Source organism: Rhincodon typus, chromosome 33, assembly GCF_021869965.1.
Source record: "Rhincodon typus isolate 14 chromosome 33, sRhiTyp1.1, whole genome shotgun sequence".
Taxonomy (NCBI): Eukaryota; Metazoa; Chordata; class Chondrichthyes; order Orectolobiformes; family Rhincodontidae; genus Rhincodon; species Rhincodon typus.
The window spans coordinates 16,570,534-16,594,526 of NC_063364.1; the positions used below are offsets into that span (position 1 = coordinate 16,570,534).

General features: G+C 41.9%; 1 protein-coding gene across 1 annotated transcript in view; it reads left to right on the plus strand.

The window, feature by feature from the left end:
* The window catches only part of lipca (lipase, hepatic a), a 74,379-nt gene that overhangs the window by 39,585 nt on the left and 10,801 nt on the right, over window positions 1-23,993 (plus strand). Inside the window, exons 3-5 of the mRNA XM_048615925.1 lie at window positions 2,819-2,998; window positions 13,265-13,382; window positions 18,522-18,755. Of these exons, the coding sequence (XP_048471882.1) occupies window positions 2,819-2,998; window positions 13,265-13,382; window positions 18,522-18,755 (532 nt within the window). The remainder of the gene's footprint in view (window positions 1-2,818; window positions 2,999-13,264; window positions 13,383-18,521; window positions 18,756-23,993) is intronic.

Here is a 23,993-nt window from a genome sequence, read left to right on the forward strand (position 1 = left end):
AGGTGTTTGAGGGCAAATCAACATTTAGTATGTGGGAGGCTTTCAAGTGTAAGTTGCCCAGAACTCAGGACCAGCACGTTCCTTTAAGGATGAAGGATAAGTATGGCAAGTTTAGGGAAGCTTGGATAACGAGAGATATTGTGACCCTAATCAAAAAGAAAAAGGAAGCATTTATCAAGGCTAGAAGGCTGGGAACACACGAAGCAAGGGTGGAATACAAGGAAAGGCGAAAAAAACTTAAGCAAGGAGTCAGGAGGGCTAAAAGGGGGTCATAAAAAGTCATTGGCCAACAGGATTAAGGAAATTCCCAAGGCTTTTTATACATATGTAAAGAGTAAGAGGGTAGCCAGGCAGAGGATTGACACACTCAAGGACAGGGAAGGGAATTTATGAGTGGAACCAGAGGAAATGGGTGAGGTATTAAATGAGTACTTTGCGTCAGTATTCACTATGGAGAAGGACTTGGTGGATGATGAGTCTGGGGAAGGGTATGTAGATGCTGAGATCAAAAGGGAGGAGGTATTGGGGTTCTTGAAAAACATTAAGGTAGACAAGTCCTCAGGGCCTGATGGGTTATACTCCAAATACTGAGAGAGGCAAGGGAGGAAATTGCTGGGAAATTGAGTGAAATCTTTGTATCCTCGTTGGCTACCGGGGAGGTCCCAGAGGATTAGAGAATAGCCGATGTTGTTCCTTTGTTTAAGAAAGGTGGCAAGGATAATCCAGCTAATTACAGGCCAGTGAGCCTTATATCAGTGGTAGGGAAATTATTGGTGAGGATTCTTTGAGACAGGATTTACTCCCACCTGGAAATCAATGGGCGTATTAGCAAGAGGCAACATGGTTTTGTGAGGGAGAGGTCACGCCTCACTAACTTGGTTGAGTGTTTTGAGGAAGTGACAAAGATGATCAATGAGGGTAGGGCAGTGGATGTTGTCTACATGGACTTCAGTAAGGCCTTTGACAAGGTCGCTCATGGCAGGCTGATACAGAAGGTAAAGTCGCATGGAGTCAGAGGTGAGCTTGCAAGATGGATAAAAAAACTGGCTCGGTCATAGAAGACACAGGGTAGCAGTGGAAGGGTGCGTTTCTGAATGGAGGGCTGTGACTAGTGGTGTTCCTCAGGAATCAGTATTGGGACCTTTGCTGTTTGTAATATATATAAATGATTTGGAGGAGAATGTAGCTGGTCTGATTAGTAAGTTTGCTGATGACACAAAGGTTGGTGGAATTGTGGATAGTGATGAGGATCGTCAAAGGATACAGCAGAATGTAGATCGGTTGGTGACTTGGGCAGAAAGATGGCAGATGGAGTTTAATCCAGAAAAATGTGAGGTAATGCATTTTGGAAGGTCTAATCCCGATGGAAAATATACAGTAAATGGCAGAACTCTTAAGAGTACTGATAAGCAGAGGGATCTGGGTGTACAGGTACAAAGGTCACTGAAAGTGGAAACGCAGGTGGAAAACAAGGCAACAAGGCATATGGCACGCTTGCCTTCATCAGCCGGGGCATTGAGTTTAAAAATTGGCAGGTAATGTTGCAGCTTTATAAAATCTTAGTTAGGTCGCATTTGGAATATTGTGTTCAATTCTGGTCGCCACACTACCAAAAGGATGTGGTGGCTTTGGAGAGGGTACAGAAAAGATTTACCTGGATGTTGTCTGGTATGGAGGGCATTAGCTATGAGGAGAGGTTGCCGAAACTTGGGTGGTTCTCACTGGAACGACGGAGGTCTGATAGAGGTACTGAACAGTCAGAAGCTTTTTCCCAGGATGGAAGAGTCATTTACCAAGGACCATGGGTTTTTAGGTGCGAGGGGCAAGGTTTAAAGGTGATGTACGAGGCCAGTTTTTTACACAGAGGGTGGTGGGTGCCTGGAACTCGCTGCTGGGGGAGGTAGTGGAAGCAGATACTATAGTGACTTCTAAAGGGTGTCTTGACAAATATATGAATAGGATGGGAATAGAGGGATACGGTCCACGGAAGGGTAGGAGGTTTTAGTTGTGATAGGCAGCATGCCAGAGCAGGCTTGGAGGGCCAAAGGGCCTGCTTCTGTACTGTAATTTTCTTTGTTCTTTGTTATTTGAAATATGTTTTATGAATTTCAGTGCCAGTGTGATGCCAGGCATGTAGGCCGTATGTCCCAAATACTAGCAGATTGTATCAAACAGCATATTCCTTTGGCTGTTAGCAGCCCCAGGCAAAGTACTGACCATACCTAACCAACCTGTGCTTGCAACGCGCAAAATACAGTTTCAATATTGGATGAGATTCTGTGATTGAATAACATTTGCTAAATAAGCCTGTGTATGTGAACAATTACACTGACAACAAATTTAGGGATGTAATTCGGCGCCATAATGTGATGCATTTGCATAGACAGGATTTAACAAATATTACTAAACAGGGCCCTGTTACTTGCAGACATAAAAGGATATGTACACATTCTGCAGCTATGATGCATGGGGATAGAATCACCTCCAGGTTTTTCTCCAAGTCACACACCATTCTGACTACTGCTGTTCCTTCGCTGTTATGTCAATATTCCTAACAGCACTGAGGGTGTATCTACACCCCAAACTGTGTAGCAGTTCAGGAAGGAACCTCATCTCTACTTTCTCAAGGGCAATTGGAGATGGGAAAAAATGTTGATCCAGCCAGCAACACCCACCTCCCATGAACAAATTAAAAGAAAATCTGCAAATAGCAAGTACAGATTAATGTTTTAGACATTATCCCCTAACTTGTGATATAATTAATATGACATTTTGTGAAGGAAGTTACAGATTTTTCTTTGTGCTCTAAATCTTGCAGGTTGATGGAATGTATGAAAATTGGATCTGGGAGATGGCAGCTGCACTGAAAGCCAGACTAAAGGACATGAATGTGATTGTGGTTGATTGGTTGACACTAGCACATCAACATTACCCAATAGCGGTAAAGAACACACGGACAGTTGGTCATGAGATTGCAAATTTATTGGACTGGTTGGAGGTAAATCTATAAAATTAAGGTCTTCTAATAGATTTTGCCACCGTTATCTTTGATGTGATAATACCCTTAGCTCAAGGAAATATGTAAGAGCTTCATTGCATGGTTGATCGAATTGTATGAAACAGAACAATTGGATGGATTTCTATTTACTAATAACATCAAGGGATCTGGGAATGGTGTAGAAATGTAGTGCTGAGATGGATTATCAGCCATGATCTAGAATGGTGCATCTAGGATGGTCTGCTCTTGCTCCTATCTCCCATTTTTCTTAAATTCAATACATTAAATATTGTCCAACTAAAGACAAGCAAAAAGCAGCCACTCATTTCCAAAAATACTTAGATTTTCACAGGCTGGAGAATGAAAGACTCAAGTGAAATACACTCAGCCTTAGTCAGGTTAATGAATCCAATTACGGGTTATTGTGAATTTTTTATTTTTGATGCTCCCTATCAGTTCAGAGGCACCAATATCACCCTGACTGTAGACAATATCAGCAGGGGGCTCTTCAACAGTCAATAAAGGATTAAGGAAAGGATTGACTTTCAAATGTTAATGAATCTACAGGCCAAGGGGTTTCTAATGAGATTGAAATATCTGGTCAATACAAATTATTGAAACATATTCACTAATGCAGAGAAAATGGATTGATAAAAAGACTAATTTATGAGATTTGAAAACTCTCTCACACCTTTAAAGAGAAGTGAACATTTTCTAGTGCTCTCAAATTGTTTGTCTTCTCAAAGTGTTTGTTCTTCTCAACTTTCTTCTCCTCCTCCTTCAGCAGGCCTTCTGAAATGCCTTTCAATTAATTTCATCTTCCATGCATTTACTTTAATATTATATTATTATTTTCATGTAATTCCTTCTGTCCATTTCTTTTTTAACCTTGCGATTTGCTTTATTTTATTATTTTTCTGACTGTGAATTGTAACTTCAGCTTTTCCTTATTCGTTTTTGTCCTTTTCACCGTGTGCTCTAGTTTTTTTGTCCCCATCACACCGTATCTCTATATTTCCTACATTTAAAAGAGATTACACTTTGGAACTGTTTCCTTGGCTGTAAGGTGCTTTGGGATTTCCTCACATTAGGACCATTTCTAATGGCATTGTCCAGTAAGAGCAACTATAGAACCTCATCTCAGTCTGATGCAGGTCTCTCCTATTGTGAAGCAAATTGTGGACAAATGTGAACTGCAAGACGAAGAACCAAAATAAAATATATGAAGCAATTATCAAGAACCAAACCACAGCCATTTGTCTGACAGAAGATTTGACAGGCTGGATGCTAAAAAGAGGTTTCTCTTTGAGATTAGAACTAGGGAACACAGTTTGAAAACATTATCTTGCGTTTAAGATGGGGATGAGGAGAAATGTTTATTCGTAAAAGATCATGAGTCTGTGGAACATTTTCCCCCCACCCCGGAATGTGATGGAGGCAGGATCATTGAATAATTATACAGGAGAGGTAGGGAAAATTCTTGGCTAACAAGGCAGTCAAAGAGTAATGGGGCTTGCAGAAATGTGGAGTTAAAGTTACCATCAGATCAACCATGGTCTTGTCAAAAAGCAGAGCAGGATCAAGGGTGGAATGGTCCTTTCTTGTTCCTAATTTCCATGTTCATGTATACATGTGGCTACATGAGCCTTTGTTAAGGAATGTTCTCCCAGTATGAATAAATTTCCATTGTAAAAGATCAGGTAGGAATTCTTATTTAAACCAGGAAAACAAAGCTGGGCAGTGGGAACAAATCTTTAAAATGCCTAGAAAGGACCTCTGCTTTTCTTTTTGTAACTTGGTTTAAAATTGTAAGTTATATAATTCCCTTTTGTTTAGATATTCATGGGTGATTCGGGTGAGGATGAGAAAATATTGTAGCTGTAAGAAAAGTTGCTTTTTTTTGGAGCTGATTACCTTGAATTCATGGAGCAGTAATTACTCTTTTAAAAGCTGCTGAATTGTTTTGGAACTTTGTGAAAAAGAGATCAAAACAATGCCACTTTAGAAAAGGAGGAAAAGAGAGAAAGCAGGGACCACATGGAAAGTGAAAAAAACAGAGCAGTAAATCTGCACAACTGTCTGACCAGGCAGTGAACGTTCACAGCTGAATACCTCTGCTGTTTAGTTTCAAGTATCTCCGGACATTGGAGTTAGTTCTAAGAAAAATAAACTAAAGTGAAATTCACAGTTGACCTTGGAGAAACCTGTGTGAGAAGCTCACAGCAGGGGTACAGCTAAGTGGCTTTTTTTTATAAAAGATGTAACCTTACTGTTTTGTTTTGTAAATCTACAATAGTGAGATTTTTTTGATCATATGTTTTATTGAAATCTGTCTCTTGATTAAACTTTTAAAATATGAACGTATGTATTAAGTTATCCTAGAGTAGAATTTTTTGAACAGTAAAACTATGCTATTTGCTGGGTCTGTAGATTGTTAAGATGCAAAGATGGCCTTTAATAGAGTGATGTGCTCTTCCTGTCGAATGTGGGAGATTAGGGAGCATTACCATGTTACTGATGATTATATCTGCAGGAAATGTTTCGTTGTGAATCCTGTCAGATTACATGGACCAGTTGGAGGCAATAAGAAATTTACAGGAGCTAGGGGGTGTGATGAATGGCAGTTGCAAGAAGGTGGAAAAGCTGCAGATACAGTCGGGTAGATGAGTTACCTTCAGGAGAGGTAGGCAGGTAGTGCAGGAGTTTCCTGTGGCTATCTCCATCTCAAACATGAATGCTGTTTTGGGAAATGTGGGAGGTGATGGACTCTCAGGGGAATGTAGTACTGACAGCCAGGTTTCTGGTACCAAGTGATTTGGAGACAGTTAGGACTGCAGATGCTAGAAGCCACAGTCAATAGATGTGAAGCTGGAAAAGCACAGCAGGTCAGACAGTATCCAAGGAGCAGGAAAGTCAATGTTTTAGCCCAAAATGTAGACTTTTTTGCTCCTCAGATGCTGTCTGACGTGCTGTGCTTTTCTGGTACCAAGGCCGGCTCTTATTTAACGAGGGGTACATGAAGTTCCAAGCGATCAATTGTGATAGGGGACTGTCTAGTCAGAGGCATAGACGTTTCTGCAGCCAACAATGAGACATCAGAATGGTGTGTTGTTCCCTGGTGCCAGGACCAAGGATCTCTCAGAGACAATACAGAATATTCTCAAAGGGGAGAGGGACTAGCTGGAGTTTGTTGTATATATTGGAACTAACAATATAGGAAGAGAATAGGACGAGATTCTGAGGAGAGAATACAGGAAATCAGGCAGGAATTCAAAAAGGAGGTCCTTGAGGATAGTAATATCTGGATTACTCCCAGTGCCATGAGCTAGTGAGAGTAGGAATAGGAGGATGAGCTGATGAATGCGTGGCTGAGGAGCTGGTGCAGGGGAGAAGGATTCACATGTTTGGATCATTGGAATCTCTTCTGGGATAGAATTGACCTGGATAAGTAGGACGAATTGCACCTGAATTTGAAGGGGACTAATATACGGCTGGGGAGCTTTGCTAGTGCTGCTCGGGAGGATGTAAACTAGTGGGTGGGGGGAGACACAGGGAGATAGTGAGAAAAGAGATCAGTCTGAGACTAACCCTAACCCTAACTCTATCGCAGGTGCAGTTGGGAAAAGGAGCAAGTCAAACAGTCAAGGCAGGCAGAAACAAAGCAGAGAACGAGGTAGAACTGATAAATTAAACTGCATTTATTTAAATGTAAAAAGCCTAACGGGTAAGGCAGATGAAATCAGGGCATGGTTGAGAACATGGGACTGGGATATTATAGCCATTACAGAGACATGGCTCAGAGATAGACAGGACCGGCAGCTTAATGTTCCAGGGTTTAGATGCTATAGGAAGGATAGAAAGGGGGACAAGAAAGGAGGGGGTGTGGCATATTTGATTAGGAATAACTTTACAGCTGTACTTAAGGAGGAAATTCCTGGGAGTACATCCAGGGAAGTTATTTGGGTGGAACTGAGAAATAAAAATAGGATGATCCCCTGATTGGGATTGTACTATAAATCCCCAATAGTCAGCAGGAAATTGAGAAGCAAATTTGTAAGGAGATCTCAGGTACCTGTAAGAATAATAGGGTGGTAATGGTAGGGGATTTTAACTTTCCAAACATAGACTGGGACTGCCAAGGCGTTAAGGACTTGGATAGAGACAAATTTAAATGTGTATAAGAAAATTTTCTAATTCAGTATGTGGATGTACCTACTAGATAAGGAGCAAAACTTGACCTACTGTTGGGAATAAGGCAGGACAGGTGACTGGGGGATCCACGTTAGGGCCAGTGATCATAATTCTATTAGTTTTAAAATAGTGATGGCAAAGGATAGACCGGATCTAAAAGTTAAAGTTATAAACTGGAAGAAGGCTAATTTTGATGGTTTTAGGCAAGAACTTTCAAAAGTTGATTGGCGTTGGATATTTGCAGATAAAGGCATTGCTGGAAAATGGGAAGCATTCAAAAATGAGATAACGAGAGTCCAGAGACAGTATGTTCCTGTTAGGTAAAGGATGGTAGGTGTAGGGAATGCTGGATGACTAGAGAAATTGAGGTTTTGGTCAAGACAAAGAAGGAAACATATGTCAGGTATAGACAGCAGGGATCAACTGAATCCCTGGAAGAGTATAAAGGTAGTTGGGGTATACTTAAGGGGAAATCAGGATGGCAAAAAGGCGACATGAGAGAGTTTTGGCAGATAAAGTTAGGGAGAATCCAAAGGAATTCTACAAATACATTATGGACAAAAGAGTAAGCAGGGAGAGAATAATCCCCTTTAAAGATCAGTAAGGCCGCCAATGTGTGGAACCGCAGAAGCTGTGGGATATACTAAACAAGTATTTTGCGTCATTGTTTATTGTGGAGAAGGATATAGAAGCTAGAGAGGTCAGTGAAATAAATAACGGCATCTTGAAAAATGTTCATATTGCAGAAAAGGAGGTGCTGGATGTCTTAAAATACATAAGGCTGGATAAATCCCTGGGACCTGATCAGTTGTACCCTAGAACTCTGTGGGAAGCTAGGAAAGAGATTGCTGGGTCCCTTGCTGAGATACTTGTATCATCAATAGCCACAGAGAAGGAGCCGGAAGACTGGTGGTTGACTATCATGGTGCAGCTGTTTAAGAAAAGTGGTAAGGAAAAGCCATGGATCTATAGACCAGTGAGTCTGATATCAGTGGTGGGCACATTGTTAGAGGGGATCCTGAGGAACAGGATTTACATGTATTTGGAAAGGCAAGGACTGATTAGGGATAGCCAACATGCCTCTGTGTATGAGAAATCGTGTCTCATAACTTGATTTAATTTTTTTGATGAAGTAATGAAGAAGATTGATGAAGGCAGAGTGGTGAACGTGATCTATATAGACTTTGACAAGGTTCCGCATAGTAGACTGATTAGCAAGGGTAGATCTCATGGACTACAGGGACATGGATGCAGAACTGGCTCGAAGGTAGGAGACAGAGGGTTGCTTTTCATACTGGAGGCCTGTGACCAGTGGTGTGCCACAAGCATTGGTGCTGGGTCCACTGCTTTTCATCATTATATCAATGATGTGGATGTGAACATAGGAGGTATGGTTAGTAAGTTTGCAGATGACACCAAAATTAGGGGTGTAGTGGACAGCAAAGAAATTTACCTCAGAGTGCAACAGGACCTCGATCAGATAGGCCAATGGGCTGAAGAGTTGCAGATGGTGTTTAATTTAGATAAATGTGATGTGCCGCATTTTGGAAAGGCAAACCAGGGTAGGACTTACACACTTAATGGTAAGGTCCTGAGGAGTGTCGCTGAACAAAGACATCTTGGAGTGTAGGTTCATAGTTCCTTGGAAGTGTTTAGTATGCTTGCCTTTATTGGTTTGTGACTTGAGTGTAGGATTTGGGAGGTTATGTTGCAGCTCTACAGGACATTGGTTAGGCCACTTTTGGAATACTGTGTTCAATTCTGATCTCCCTGCTATAGGAAGGATGTTGTGAAACTTGAAAGGGTTCAGAAAAGATTTACAAGGATGTTGCCGGGGTTGGAGGGTTTGAGCTGTTCAGAGGGGCTGAATAGACTGGGGCTATTCTGCCTGGTGTGTCGCAGGCTGAGGGGTGACCTTATCGACATTTACAAAATCATAAGGGGCATGGAAAAGGTGAATAGCAAAGGTCTTTTCCCCAGCGTGGGTGAGTCCATAACTTGAGGACATAGTTTTAAGGTGAGAGGGAAAAGATATAAAAAGGACTGAAGGGGCAACATTTTCCACACCGAGGATGCTGCATGTATGGAATGAGCTGCCAGGGGAAGTGTTGGAGGCTGGTACAATTACAACTTTTAAAAGGCATCTGCATGGGTATATGAATAGGAAGGGTTTAGAGGGATATGGGCCAAATGCTAGCAAATGGGACTAGATTAATTTAGGATATCTAGTCAGCACGGATGAGTTGGACCGAAAGGTCTGTCTACAGCTCTATGATTCATCAACCTTCAAACTCAGGCAACCTTCCTGGATTTCCAACAGTCTCAGTTTCTCTGAGGTACACCACGGGAGAATCGCGCCAACATAAAAACCACACAATGATTGATCAGGCTGAAATTAGGATTCGGCGGTGAAGATATTCATGAGTTGGAAGGCCATATTCCACTATTCCCTGTGTCGTGTCTTGAAGTTCCATCATTATGACACATCCAGTATCACCCGAATTGATAGAGAGTAAACTGTTCGCTTTTCTAGAATTAGAATTGGATTTTATTGTCATGTGTACTCAAGTAAGAAGTACAGGAGTACAGTGAAAAGTGTACAATGTTGCCATTCCTGGTACCATCTTAGGTTCAGAGCTACCTAGGTACAAAATCTTAGATACAAAGTAGAAGAATAAAGAAACAAAGTTAAAAGTTAAACATTACAGTCCTTCTTAGTATAAAGTAGAAAAATAAAGAAATTAAGTTAGAAGTTCAGCAGTCTTTCTTAAGTGCTTAGCCATGCTGACTTTGCACTGTCTGCAAAGGCTCGATCTCCTCTGCTTTGGCCTGCTCTCCAGGAGACCTAGGGCTGCCTGCTCTTGTTGTTGCCACAGATGCCAGGAGACCTGGAGCTGCCTGCTCTCGCTGCCACCACAGATGCCAGGAGACCTGGAGCTGCCCGCTATCGATGCTGACACAGATGCTGGGTGATCTCTCTCACCAGCACGTTGGGCTTGCTCTCCCTGTGATGGCACAATCTCCCATGCGCTGAGCTTGCCCTCCTCTGAGTTGCATAAGCTCACTCTCCACAGAAGGTAGGTAGATTAAAGTAAGAAAAGAAAACAGTGAAAGAAGAAAAAATGTAAAAGCGAACAGAGCAGATGAGCTCGGACAGAAGCCCTCACGCTGCACTGCTACTCTGCCGCCATGTTATACTCTATGTTATATACACATAAAGCTACGTCTATGTTATAGACCTTTAAATGTCACAACTTAAATTTCACCAACAAATGCCACCTTCTGCACAAGACAATGACTCATTATCCAGCATTGTTTAAGTTAGATTCTTGAAAACCAAGGGGTAAAATGTAATGGGTGGTAAAGAAGGATGTGGAGTAAATGGATCACCTGTGGTCTTAACTGAATGTTGAAACAGGCTTGAGAGGCTAAGGGGTCGACTCCTGCTTCTAATTCCTGTGTTTGAATGTATGTTCAAGTGTTGTGGAGGGATTTCCCTTTAACTGCATTCTCCAAAATGGCTCTGGATATAGTACACAGGCTTTTATTTCAGGATAACATACTGAAACCCTGTAAATCACAGTTGAAGGAAATGTAAAGCTGTAATAAGAGAGTTTGCATATCACAGACATTTCAATAAGAATAGTTTACATCACAAACAAATGGTTAAATATTATGATGCTGTGTATTAGCTTTTTCTAACTTAAAATGTATGATTTGAAGTATCTTAATGTATTCCATAATTTCTGAAGTCAATACGTGTTAATATTCAAAAGTCTGCAAGTGCTGGGAATTTGCCCATTAGGTGTCCAGCCTTTTTTGAATTTAATTAGCTGCAATAGGATTAAACGTCTGCATAGAACAGGTGGCCGATCCAATAGAACCTGATTTGCTTCTCCACCCAAGACATATTTCTACCTACTAAATTTTGCAATATGTCCTTATTATAAATCATTCATCAATATCTTGCACAAATATAATCAGAAACTACTGTGATTGCACATTTAAAGCCAATAAATGCCCAGAGTTGGGATAAAACAATTGAACTACAAATACTGCATTGACATTTTAAATACTTTTGTTAAATTGTTCTGCTTTGCTGGAAAAGTGGTGATCTTGTCATACCAATCTAGGATAGGTGGCTGTGCCACCTTCTGGTACATCCTGGAACTATAACCAACTTCAAAATGATGTTATCTCCCCAAATCATTCTCATTCTTTTCTATCATACAGAATTCTTACCTTATATCACTAAATGCAAAAAATTGATTCCAGCAGAAAATGTTTCTTGTTTATGCAAACAATTTTCAAATACAGTCAATCAAAAGGCAAATAAAATAGCTGTTGTAGGACTGCAGTGTTCTAAGAAAAGTCACAAAAGAGAAATGGACACAAATCAATTGAAGCATTAAGAGAGAGGACTGTAGGTTTGGTTCTGAAAGTTTTTGAAGGAGCATTTAAAGCTAGAGTCCAAAGAAGACAAAGTGAAAGAGTTAAAGGAGAACATTTGTGAGTAAGATTGAGATGGCAGAAGACTTTGTCACTGACAGTGCAGCAGTGGAGACAGAATGCACAAGAGAACAGAAATGAGGGAATGATGTAAATTCTCTCAGAAAGAGAGAGCTGGAAAAGGTCACAGACATAGATGTGAAGTAGTCATGGAGGAATTTCTGAAAGATGACAGTTTGAACAGGGAGAAATCGTAGCCCAACAAACCCAAGGACTCAGGTGTGATAGGACAGGATGTGCACAGCAGAGTTCTGAATAACTTGAGAGTTGTTGGGGATAGGCAGGGAAGTGGAGTTAGGGCACCAACAGGGTTTTGTTAGGGTTTTGTTCAATTATTCAGCTGGCTCAAGGAGCCAAAATTGTTACCTCCTGCTTCTGTTTTTAATGGGAGTTTTAACAGGATGCAGTTGCAATCTCAACAAAGAGCACTGAATGTGGAAGTAGAATTATGAATAAAAGTTTCTGAGACATTAGAGAGGGATGTAAGCGATGGATCAGGTGATTTGTGGAGATGCAGGGAATAGGTGATAAAGTGAGGTTAAAGTTCAGCTCAGGACAAGATATGACTCAAAGGGTTCAGTACCGCCTGACTGAGTAACTAGGGGATGAGTGTGCAAAGCTTTGATATGTGCTGAAATATGGCTGGCCTCTCAGTAGGTTACTGCAGGATCCACATTTATTGTTGTTGGTAGATAAGCTGTGCGTGTTCCTCAGAGTTAAGCTGTTCATTTTTTTTGGAAATGGATTCATTGCTGTATGGTATATATATGGATAAAACTTCCTGAAATTCAAGTCAAATACATGATATAAATTTCACAGTGAAAAATCTCCCCTTGGAACCGATTAGCCCAGATTGTTAGGCTGTCCTTGAACTACTGTTGAATTTCACTTTATATAAACAAGAAAATGAATACCGCATTATTCCAGCACTTTCAAATTCTCTGGAATTTTAACCATTGTTATATTATAATACTCCAGTGGCAAAAAATCCTCAGCACTGCTACTATACCGACAGCAAGGTTTGTTTTTATAGGCTACACCCTAGTGTAACTTATACTAAACAAAAACACTATCGCACAAAATATTTCACTTTCAATGTAAACATTTTTAGTCTAATTTGTATATTTTTCAAAGATGTATTTCTTGAACACAAACTCCCAACATAATATGGAACTAGTTGTATTTATAGACCACCACTCTCAACCTCTGGACATCGCAGATTGTTTAACGGCTAATGTACTTGTGAATTGTAGTCATTGTTGTAATGTAGGGAAATGTGGTAACCAACTTATGCACTGTTCCCACAAGAGCATCAAGATAAAATAGCAGATCATCTGTTTCAGTTAATGGTGTTAATTTTATCATTTGACTATTTCATATCTGTAGTTGACAGCAATTATATCATTTAATGCAACACACAATAAGTCACTCACATATCTCCAGTTCCTATCGTTTGCTTCCTGGTGGCAGTGCAGTCATTAATTTTAATCCTGCAGGAATTTTCCATTGGGCATTTGAAGATTGCCAGTAACTCCTAACGTAAGTGTGAATCTTTCACATTCTCAGGAATTCTTTGGGTTTCCGAAAGGAAATGTTCATCTGATTGGATACAGTCTTGGAGCTCACGTTTCAGGATTTGCTGGAAATTATGTCACTGGGCCAAACAAAATTGGAAGAATAACAGGTAATATTGAAAATATGGTACAAGGAACATGATAAACTTGGAGATACTATCCAAGATTTCTGTAAAATTCTCCTGGAGGAGAGCACATTCTTAATAATGGCTTAAAGAAAAAAATCAAAGTTCACCAGCAAAATTATTTGTATAGTTCTAATTTCCATCGTTCAGCATTATTGAGAATCAGCTTGCTATTTTTAAACAATCCCTAATTCAAGGCAAAATGGCCAGAACAATTCAGATAATTGACAGCAATTTAAGTGTGTTCTCTCAGTAAACTTAATGAATAGAGGGCAGCTTATATGATGACATCTGATTTTCATGAAGTTGTTTCATTCTGAATTAAACACAATGAGATATGCCTACCGGTTAAACTTGCATCATGTTCTCTTTAAAAGGGTTTATACTTAGTGTATGAAATGGCTCAAGGCAAAGATTTCAATAGAACATTTTAAAATAACCATGAAACTGATCCACACAGGGACAGATCGTCAAAAGCTTGGTTAAAGAAGTAGGTTTTATAGGAATGTCTTAAAAGAGGTAGAGAGACTAGGAGGTGTTTTAGAGGGTATTCCAGAAATTGGAGCCAAGGCAACTGAAGGCATGGCCACCAATGATGGCATAATTATAATTGGAAATGCGCAGGAAGTCAGAATGAGAGTGAAGATTTCTTGGAGTGTTATAGGGCTGGGAGAGATTACAGACAGTGGGAGGCAGAGAGGCCAAGGAAGGACTGTGAATAGGAAGAGAAAGTTTGTGTCCTTAGCAACAATGGTAATGTATAAATAGAATGGGCCATTCAACTCCTTGAGCCTTTTCTGCCTTTTACTCATGGCAGATCTGTAACCCAATTCAATTTCCTGGCCAAGTGCCACATCCCTTTGTACACTTAACTGACAAAGATTAATTGACCTCATATTGAAAGCTCCAATATTCCTAGCATCCATATCCTTTTGGGGAAGACAATTTCAAATTTCTACTAAACTTTCCTGATTCCCTCCTAAATGGCCTTTGCTCAAATTTTATCCAACCTCAGAGGAAATACTTTCTCTGTATCTCCCCAGTTGACTTATTTTAACATTTTAAAGATCTTAATCAGACCATTCTCCAATTTTCTACAGTTTGAGAGTACAAATGAACTTTCCACCTCACAGTCTTGAGAAAAGGATGACGAGGAAACAAGCCTTCTGATGAGATGAAAAAATCCACTGGGCTGACAGTAAGCATTGTATCAAATTCATAAAATAACCATAAATTGACAAAGCTAGTGTACTGCCAACTAAACCTGCCTTGAGGAGCTCCCACTAATAGAATAGAGTAAATAACCAAGTTTCTCCCTAATCCTGACTTGACAGTGGTGGAAGGGGAATTGTACCATCCAGTTAATATGTGCTACAATGGAGAATGACCTAATATAAAAAAGATAGAAAAATTGCCTTTGTTGGGAATCTGAAATGAGAGCAGAAAATGCTGGAAATGCTGAGCTGGTCAGTTAGGACATCTAAAGAAAAAAGACAGGTTATGATGCTTAAGGTGTGTACAGTTCATCAGACTCAAAAATAATCTTATGCAAGGGCTAAGCAAGAAAAATGTTTTTTAAATCTAGTTTACATTCTTAGCTAATTGCCAAAGGCAGGTTACCACAGGAACAATGTCCCATGTGGTCTAGTCAACACTCAAAATAGACAAATCCCCAAATGTCTCTGCAGAATCATAGAACATAGGAGGAGTCAATTCAGCCCATTGTGCTTGTGTCAACTCTGAAAGAACACTTGAAATACTCTCCCTCGCTTTCTTTTATCTCCATTGTGCTACAATTCCTTTTCTTTCAAGTGTCTATCCTTTAGAAAGAAATGGTAGTGTAATGGTAATTTCACAGGTCTAGCACTGTAGAAACACCATTTATTGCTCTGGAGGTACAAGTTCAAATCTCACAACGGTTGTGGGTGGATTTTAAATTTCAATTTTCTTGAAGAGAATGCTATTCTCAGTAATGACCATAAAAGTATTACAGGAACAAAAACAGAAGTTGCTGGAAAAGCTCAGCAGGTCGGGCAGCATCTGTAGAGAAAAAATCAGAGTCAACATTTCGGGTCCTGTTCTGAGGAAGGGTCACCGGACCTGAAATGTTAACTCTGATTCTTTTCTTCACAGATGCTGCCAGACCTGCTGAGCTTTACCAGCAACGTCTGTTGTTGTTCCTGACTTACAACATCAGTACTTTCAGTTTTTATGAAACTATGACAGATTGTTTTACAACATATAACTAATGTCCTTTAGGAAAGGGTATCTTGCTTGGTTTAGCTTACTTGTGACCAGGTCCATTCTTACATGGACTGCAGTTGATCCTTGACTGGCCGCTGTAATGACTTAACCACTCAGCTCATGGGCACTTAGGGATGAGTAGCATGTTCAGGCTTTACCAGCAATACCCACATCCTATAAAGAAATTAGCTTTACCTTTGAATCCTATGACATTTTCTTCTTGCCTATATCAAAAACGTCAAGCTGTATCAATGCAGTCAAAAACAGGCAGTAGTAAATAGTAAAAACATATATCAGAACCAGACTCCACTTCTGCACTGCTGGTGTGTAAGCTCCTATTTAAGGCTTCATCATTACTGAATACTATTAGATAATACTGAACCATATGTGCTGCATATTACAACAGTCATGAAGCACTGCATGTTGCATCTGAAGTCAATTGCATTGAAAATAAATGTTTCCTTAGCAACTGCACAGTGATCAATGAAGAGGAACCTTAAACTAATTAAAATTCATAGTCATGGCAACAATGGCAGAAGCAATCATTCTGTTTGCTACTAGCATCATCTGATATGACTGTGTTATCAAGTACTTCTCAGACCTGTTCTAAGCTTCATTAAATGTTTCTTCTCCATCATAGCCATAAACAGAAAATACTCAGGGAGACATTTGGCTATTTTCTGTATCCACATAATACACGCAAATTCAGAATGCACCCCTCTTTCCATTGTACACTTATATTTCCACTGCTAAATTGAAATTGTTCACAAACTATGCACTTCCTTGTAAATGGCAGTATTTTAGGGTTTTATATTTCTGTAAAGCGTAAATCCACTTTTCCTCTCTAAATCCTTGCTGTTTCACAGTCTCACATGAAAAGCTAATACCTTAAAGCTTTACAGGTTCAAGGTAAAACATAAAAATGAGACATTGCAGCCACCCAGTCATAATCTGAAACAAAATGGTTTACAAATACTTTCAACTATCTGTTCCTTTGGCTATTCTTATTCCCTTTTTTGAATGAACATACGGTACCCATATGAAGTTTGATCAAAATTGAGATTCAATCTTGGATCGGTAATACTCTATATTTCTGGGTACCAGACTGCTGGGAAGTTTTCAGTATTCTTCTGCCTTAAGATGCCAAGTATACCAATCTGTTCAAGAAATTTAAATTTATTTTTACAATGATGCTGGGATTTCTGATTCTTTACTGTAGCAGCACCCTATTACTATGCTATTCAATTTATAATCATACATTGACTATGTATAGCATATTTTATTCCTATATGGATCAGGTAAGGCCCTGAGTTGATCTTAAACAGGTATCTAAATATACCTCACGTTTCTTTCCTGTTTTAAATCTATTTTTCACTTTTTCCTGTCTGCTGACCTCCATGTTAACTGGAAATGATACAGCAGTGAAATACTAAGGACTGCAACTCTAGTGTTAGTGTCCATTAGTTGTATATTATTAGTCATGTGAATAATAGCAGTCTCTTCCTCTAGGTTTAGCATATTTGATTCCTCTTCCAAACAGTAGATAAACAAGTTGTTCCTGTGTCTTTCCTGCTCTACAATAAGGAATTATATAAGGCAGGAGATTGTCAATATTATTTCAGTGTTGCTACCTTGTGGAAACTCATATCAATGTTTCAGAGTGTTGTAAAATAAGATACATTATAGCAGAAATCCCTGAAGTAAGATACATTTCAAACTATCTGACTACATTGCTTTGAGGTTTCTTCATTATAAACAAAATATTTCGCGTTATACAATGTTCTTAGAAGTAGTGTGAGATCTGTGTCTGAAAAGCAATTGCAAACTGATTAATGTCTCAAAATATTTCATTTGTGGTGTGGAAACAGAATCCTTACAGTGCACATAGAGGCCATTCAGCCCATTGAGTTTGCACCAACCCTCTAAAGAACATCCTACCCTATCCCTATAATCCAAACTTCCCTATGTCCAACCCACCTAGCCTGCACATTCCTAGATACTACAGGACAATTCAACTTGGCCAATCCACCTATGTTGCACATCTTTAGATTGTGAAAGGAAACTGGAGCACCACGTGGATGACGTGCAAACACCCCACAGATAGTCAGCCAAGGTTGGAATTGAACCTGGGTACCTGGCACTGTGAGACCGTGCTACTGATCACTGTGCCACCATGGTGTCCTTAAGTCTGTAGTCAAACATAATGCTAAAAATTGTGATGCAGATAATTAATTACCTGCTTATAGAACTTCTGTACAAGGATGCAGGATCAAAAGAATTAAACAGAAATCTAGTCTCACACTTCTGTATAGTATTGAAGGACTCTGCACTGTTGCATGTGCTGCATTAATACCACAAGTAGGGTTTGCATACCTTTGACATAAGGGAATGGAAACCAGACTTATCCGAACTACTGAATATTTATTGGCTACTTAGATGATTTACAGACAAAGACTTTTACAGGAAAAGAAATTGTTGGCTAAACTCAGTAGGCCTGGCAGCATCTGTGGGAAGAAAGCAGAGTTAACATTTTGAGACCAATGACTCTGCATCAGTTCCATCAGTCCATCTTCCTTCCGGTTTCACATGTGGACATAAATATTATTTGGAACTACACAAAGAAAAGGGCTAATATGCCAGGATTTGCTAATACTTATTTCAGAACAGAAGTTGATGATATGGTAATTTATTTGATCACTGTTTGTCAGTTAAGTCTGTGCATAAATTGCTGCATGTTGTCTCCATTACAACAGTGATCATAATACAAGAAAAAGACTTAATTGGCTAAAGAGCATTTCAACCATCATGAAATGATAAAATGTGTTAATTAAACAAGTTTCTTTTAAAAATAATGCATTGTGTTCATTGTTTATTGTTCAGGTCTCGACCCAGCTGGACCACTGTTTGAAGGCATGTCAGCAACGGATCGATTATCTCCTGATGATGCAAATTTTGTTGACGCACTTCACACATTTACAAAAGAACATATGGGATTGAGTGTGGGAATCAAACAGCCTGTAGCCCATTACGATTTCTATCCAAATGGTGGCACCTTTCAACCAGGCTGCCACCTCAAACACGTTTACAACCATATTGCTCGACATGGAATTCAAGGTATGTTTTGACCTTTGGATGGAATATTTATAAATATTTCAGTATTATGAGAAAAATACATTAACACTAAAAACCATATTGATAATGATATGCTTACTGATTCAATTGATGATGATAAAGTCTTGTGACAAAGAACAGGAAGTAAGGATTTAAGCAGTGGATAGTTATTCAGTACAACAAGAAGAACTCATACAGTTGTGTATATCATTGTACAAAGACATTTCTTCATCTTAGAATAATTTTCAAAAGGCCATAAGACCATGAGGTTTAGGAGCAGAATTAGGCCATTCAGCCCATTGAGTCTGCTTCAGTATTCAATCATGGGTGATATGTTTCTGAACCCCATTCTCCTGCCTTCTCCCTGTAACTCTTGATCCACTTCCGGATCAGGAACCCATCTATCTCTGTCTTCAATGCACTCAATGACTTGGCCTCCACAGTGTTCTGTGGCAATGAATCCCACAGATTCACCACCCTCTGTCTGAAGAAATTCTTCCATATCTGAGTTCTAAAGGGTCGTCGTCTCTTCACTCTGAGGCTGTGCCCTCGGTTCCTGGTCTCTCCTGGTAGTTTTGTTGATTGATTAATTATTGTCACATGCACCAAGACACAGTGAAAAGTGTTGTTTTGCATGCAGTTCAGGCAGATCATACCATACAAAGTGCATCAGGTTGCAGAATTGAGTGCAGAATATAGTGTTACAGCTGCAGAGAAGGTGCAGAGAGATCTCAACATTAACATTTGAGAGCTCTGCTCAAAAGTCTGAAACAGCAAAGAAGAAGCAATTCTTGAATATTTGTATGTGAGTTCAAACTTTTATATCTTCTGCCTGACAGAAGAAGTTGGAAGACAGTATAAGCGGGGTGGGAAGGGTCTTTGATTATGATAGTTGCTTTCCCAAAGCAAAGGGAAGTATAGATGGAGTTAGTGGACAGGAGGTTCGTTTGTGTGATGACCTGGGCTGTGTTCACAGCTTTAGTTTCTTCCAGTCTTGGGAAGAGCATTGCTGTACCATGCCATGATCCATCCAGGTAGAATGCTTTCAGTGGTGCATTTATAAAATTTGGTAAGAATGCCAAATGCCTTATCCTCCTGAGGAAATAGAGACCTTTTTGTGTTTTCTTGACCGTCACGACAACATGGGTGGACCAGGACAGTTTTTTTTGTGATCATCACTCTCAGGAACTTGATGCTCCATTTCAGCACCATTGATGCAGACAGGGGCATTCCCTCCACTCCACCTCTTGAAGTCAATGACCAGCTCCTTTGTTTTGCAGACATTGATGGAGAGATTGTTGTCTTTACACCTGCCGCTAAGCACACAATCTCTTTCCTGTATTCTGTCTCATCATTGTTTCAGATCTGATCTACAACAGTGGCATCATCAGCAAATTTCTAAATGGAGTTGGGGGTGGTATTTGGCCACACAACCGTTGGTGTTTAAGGATTATAGTAAGTGTGGAGCACCAGTGTTGAGGATTATTGTTGAAGAGGTGTTGTCACCCATCGTTACTGATTGCGGTCTGTGGGTCAGGAAGTCAGGGATCCAGTTACAGAGTGGGCAACTGAGACCTTAGAAGACGAGTTATATGGTGTTGAAGGTGGAACTATAGTTAATATATACATATTTCTCAAAAAAAAAGGGGGTGGCTCAGTGTCTTGGTGGTTAGCACTGCTGCCTCACAGCGCCAGGGACCTGAGATCGATTCCACCCTTGGGCGACTGTCTGTGTGGAGTTTGCACATTCTCCCCGTGTCTGCGTAGGTTTCCTCTGGGTGGTCCGGTTTCCTCCTACAGTCCAAAGATGTGCAGGTTAGGTGGATTGGCCGTGCTAAATTGCCCGTAGTGCCCAGGGATGTTTAGGTTACGTGGGTTAGACATGGGAAATGCAGGGGTAGGGGAATGAGTTGGGGTGGGATGCTCTTCAGAGGGGCAGCGTGGACTTGATGGGCCGAATGGCCTGTTTCCACACTGCAGGGATTCTGTGATTTAATAAGTAGAAGCCTGACATAGGTGTGCTTGTTATCCAGATGATTCAGAGTGTAGGGCCAGGGAGATAGCGTCTACCGTGGACCTGTTGCACCAGTAGGCGAACTGTAAGGGATCAAGGCAATCTAGAGGCTGGAGTTGATGTGAGGCATGACTAACCTCTCAAAGCACTTCATAATAATGGAGGTCAGAGCCACTGGGCAGTAGTCATTGAGGCACGATGCATGACTTTTCTTTGGCACCAGAATGATTGTGGTCTTCTTGAAGCATCTGGGGACTTCAGATCATAGTAAGGAGAGGTTAAAGGTTTCTGTGTATATTCCTGTCAGCTTGTCTGCGCGATATCTGAGTGCATGGCCGAGGACTCCATCCGGGACAGTCACTTTCCATGGGTTCACTGTCAAGGAGGCCAATCTGACGTCTGCGGCAGTAAACTGAGAGTACTGGTGGAACCGAGGATCTTGGAATAGTTGACATCATTTTACTGCCTTTCTGTTCAAAGTGAGCGTAGAGTGCATTGAGCTCATTGGGAAGGGATGCACTGTTGCCCTAGATTCTGTTCGACTTCGAGATAGTAAGAACTGCCAATGCTGGGGTCTGAGATGACACAGTGTGGAGCTGGAGGAGCACAGCAAGCCAGGCAGCATCAGAGGAGCAGGAAAGCTGACGTTTCAGGTCAGGACCCTTCTTCAGAAATGGGGGAGGGGAAGGAGGCTCAAATAAATAGAGAGTGGGGGATCGGGCTGGGGAAGGTAGGTGGGATGGTGATTTGTGAGTGCAGGTAGGTAGTGGTGGGGATTGGTCAGTGAGGTGGGAGGAGTGGATAGGTGGGAGAGAAGATGGACAGGTCAAGGAGGCGGGGATAAGAGGTGCTGGGGAAGGTAGGTGGGATGGCGATAGGTGAGTGCAGGTAGGCAATGGTGGGGATTGGTCAGTGAGGTGGGTTGCACAGATTGGCGGGAGAGAAGACAGACAGGTCAAGGAGGCAGGGATGAGAGGGAGGGTTGGTCATGGGATGAGGTTGGGGGTGGGGAGAGTTTGAAGCTAGTAAAGTCCACATTGAGACCATTGGGTTGTAGGCTCCCAAGGCGGAATATGAGGTCCTGCTCCTCCAGTTTCCAGGTGGCATCGTTGTGACAGTGGAGGAGGCTCAGGATGGACATGTCGTCCAGGGAGTGGGAAGGGGAGTTCAAGTGGTTCGTGACTGGAAGGTGTTGTCGTTTGTCGTGAACCGCGCGCAGGTGCCCTACAAAGCAGTCTCCGCTTGGTCTCACCGACGTAAAGGAGGCCACATCGGGAGCAATGAATACAATAGATTAGCGGATGTGCAGGTGAACATCTGTCTGATGTGGAAGGTTTTTTGGGGCCTGGGATGGAGGTGAGGGGGGAGGTGTAGCACCTCCTGCAGTTGCAGGGAAAGGTGCCAGGGGGGGGGGGGGCTAGTGGGGAGTATGGAGCTGACGAGGAAGTCGCAGAGAGCACGGTCCCTACGGAAGGCAGGTAAAGGTGAGGGAAAGGGAGGGAAATATATCCTTCGTAGTGGGGTCACATTGCAGGGGCGGAAGTGGCAGAGAATGATGCATTGAATCCAGAGGTTAGTGGGATGATATGTGAGCACAAGGGGGATTCTGTCTTTATTTTCTTTGCGGGGATGGGGTGTGAGGGCTGACGTGCAGGAAATGCAACAGATGCGGTCGAGGGCGTTTTCGACCACTGAAGGGGTGAAGTTGCGGTCCTTGAAATGCGAAGACATCCGGGATGTTCGGGAGTGGAACGCCTCATCTTGGGAGCAGATGCGGCGGAGGAATTGGGAGTAGGGGATCCAATTCTTGCAGGAAGGTGGGTGAGAGGAGGTGTAGTCTAGGTAACTGTGGGAGTCAGTGGGCTTGAAATAGATATCAGTTTCGAGGTGGTCACCAGAGATGGAGACAGACGGGCCCAAGAAGGAGAGAGAGGTATCAGAGATGGTCCAGGTGAACTTGACGTTGCGGTGAAAGGCGTTAGTAATGTAGATGAACTGTTCAAGCTCTTCGTGGGAGCACAAGGCAGCGCCGATACAGTCATCAATGTAACGGAGGACGAGGTGGGGGATAGGGCCAGTGCGGCTGCGGAAGAGGGATTGTTCCATGTATCCTACGAAGTGGCAGGCATAGCTTGGGCCCATGCGGGTTCCCATGGCCATCGCGTTAGTCTGTAGGAATGGGAGGAGTTGAAGGAGAAGTTGTTAAGGTTAAGTACAAGTTCAGTTAAATGGATCAGGTTGTCAGTGGAGGGGAATTGGTTGGGCCTGCAGGAGAGGAAGAAGCGGAGGGCTTTTAGGCCATCTGCATGGGGAAGGCAAGTATACAGGGATTGGATGTCCATAGTGAAGATGAGGTGCTGGGGGCCAGAGAATTGGAAGTCTTGGAGGAGGTGGAGGGCATGGGTGATGTCCTGGAGTAGGTGGGGAGTTCCTGGACCAGGGGGGAGAAAATAGAGTCTAGGTAAGCAAAGATACGTTCAGCGGGACAGGAGCAGGCAGAGACGATAGGTTGGCCAGGGCAGTCAGGTTTGTGGATTTTGGGAAGGAGATAGAAACGGGCGGTGCGGGCTTGGGGAATGATGAGTTTGGAGGCTGTAGGTGGGAGGTCACCTGAAGTGATGAGGTTGTGGATGGTCTGGGATATGATGTTTTGGTGGTCGGGGGTGGGGTCATGATCAAGGGGGCAGTAGGAGGAGGTGTCAGTAGGAGGTGGCCTCAGCTATGTAAAGTTCAGTGCACTATACCACAACTGTGCCTCCCTTATCCGCGGGTTTGATGGTGAGGTTAAGGTTGGAGCGGAGAGCCCTCATCCCTCTCACTCACTCCAACCTCTCCCCCATAGAACGTGCAGCCCTCCGCCTTCCATAGGGACCGCTCTCTCTGTGACTCCCTCGTGTGCTCCATACTCCCCACAAGCCCCACCACCCCCGGCACCTTTCCCTGCAACTGCAGGAGGTGCTACACTTACACCTTCCCCCTCACCTCCATCCCAGGCCCCAAAAAACCTTCCACATCAGACAGATGTTCACCTACACATCTGCTAATGTGATCTATTGTATCCACTGTTCCCGATGTGGCCTCCTCTACATCGGTGACACCAAGCGAAGAATCAGAGACCGCTTTGTAGAACACCTACGCTCCATTCACGACAAACGACAGCACCTTCCAGTCACGAACCACTTGAACTCCCCCTCCCACTCCCTGGATGACATGTCCATCCTGAGCCT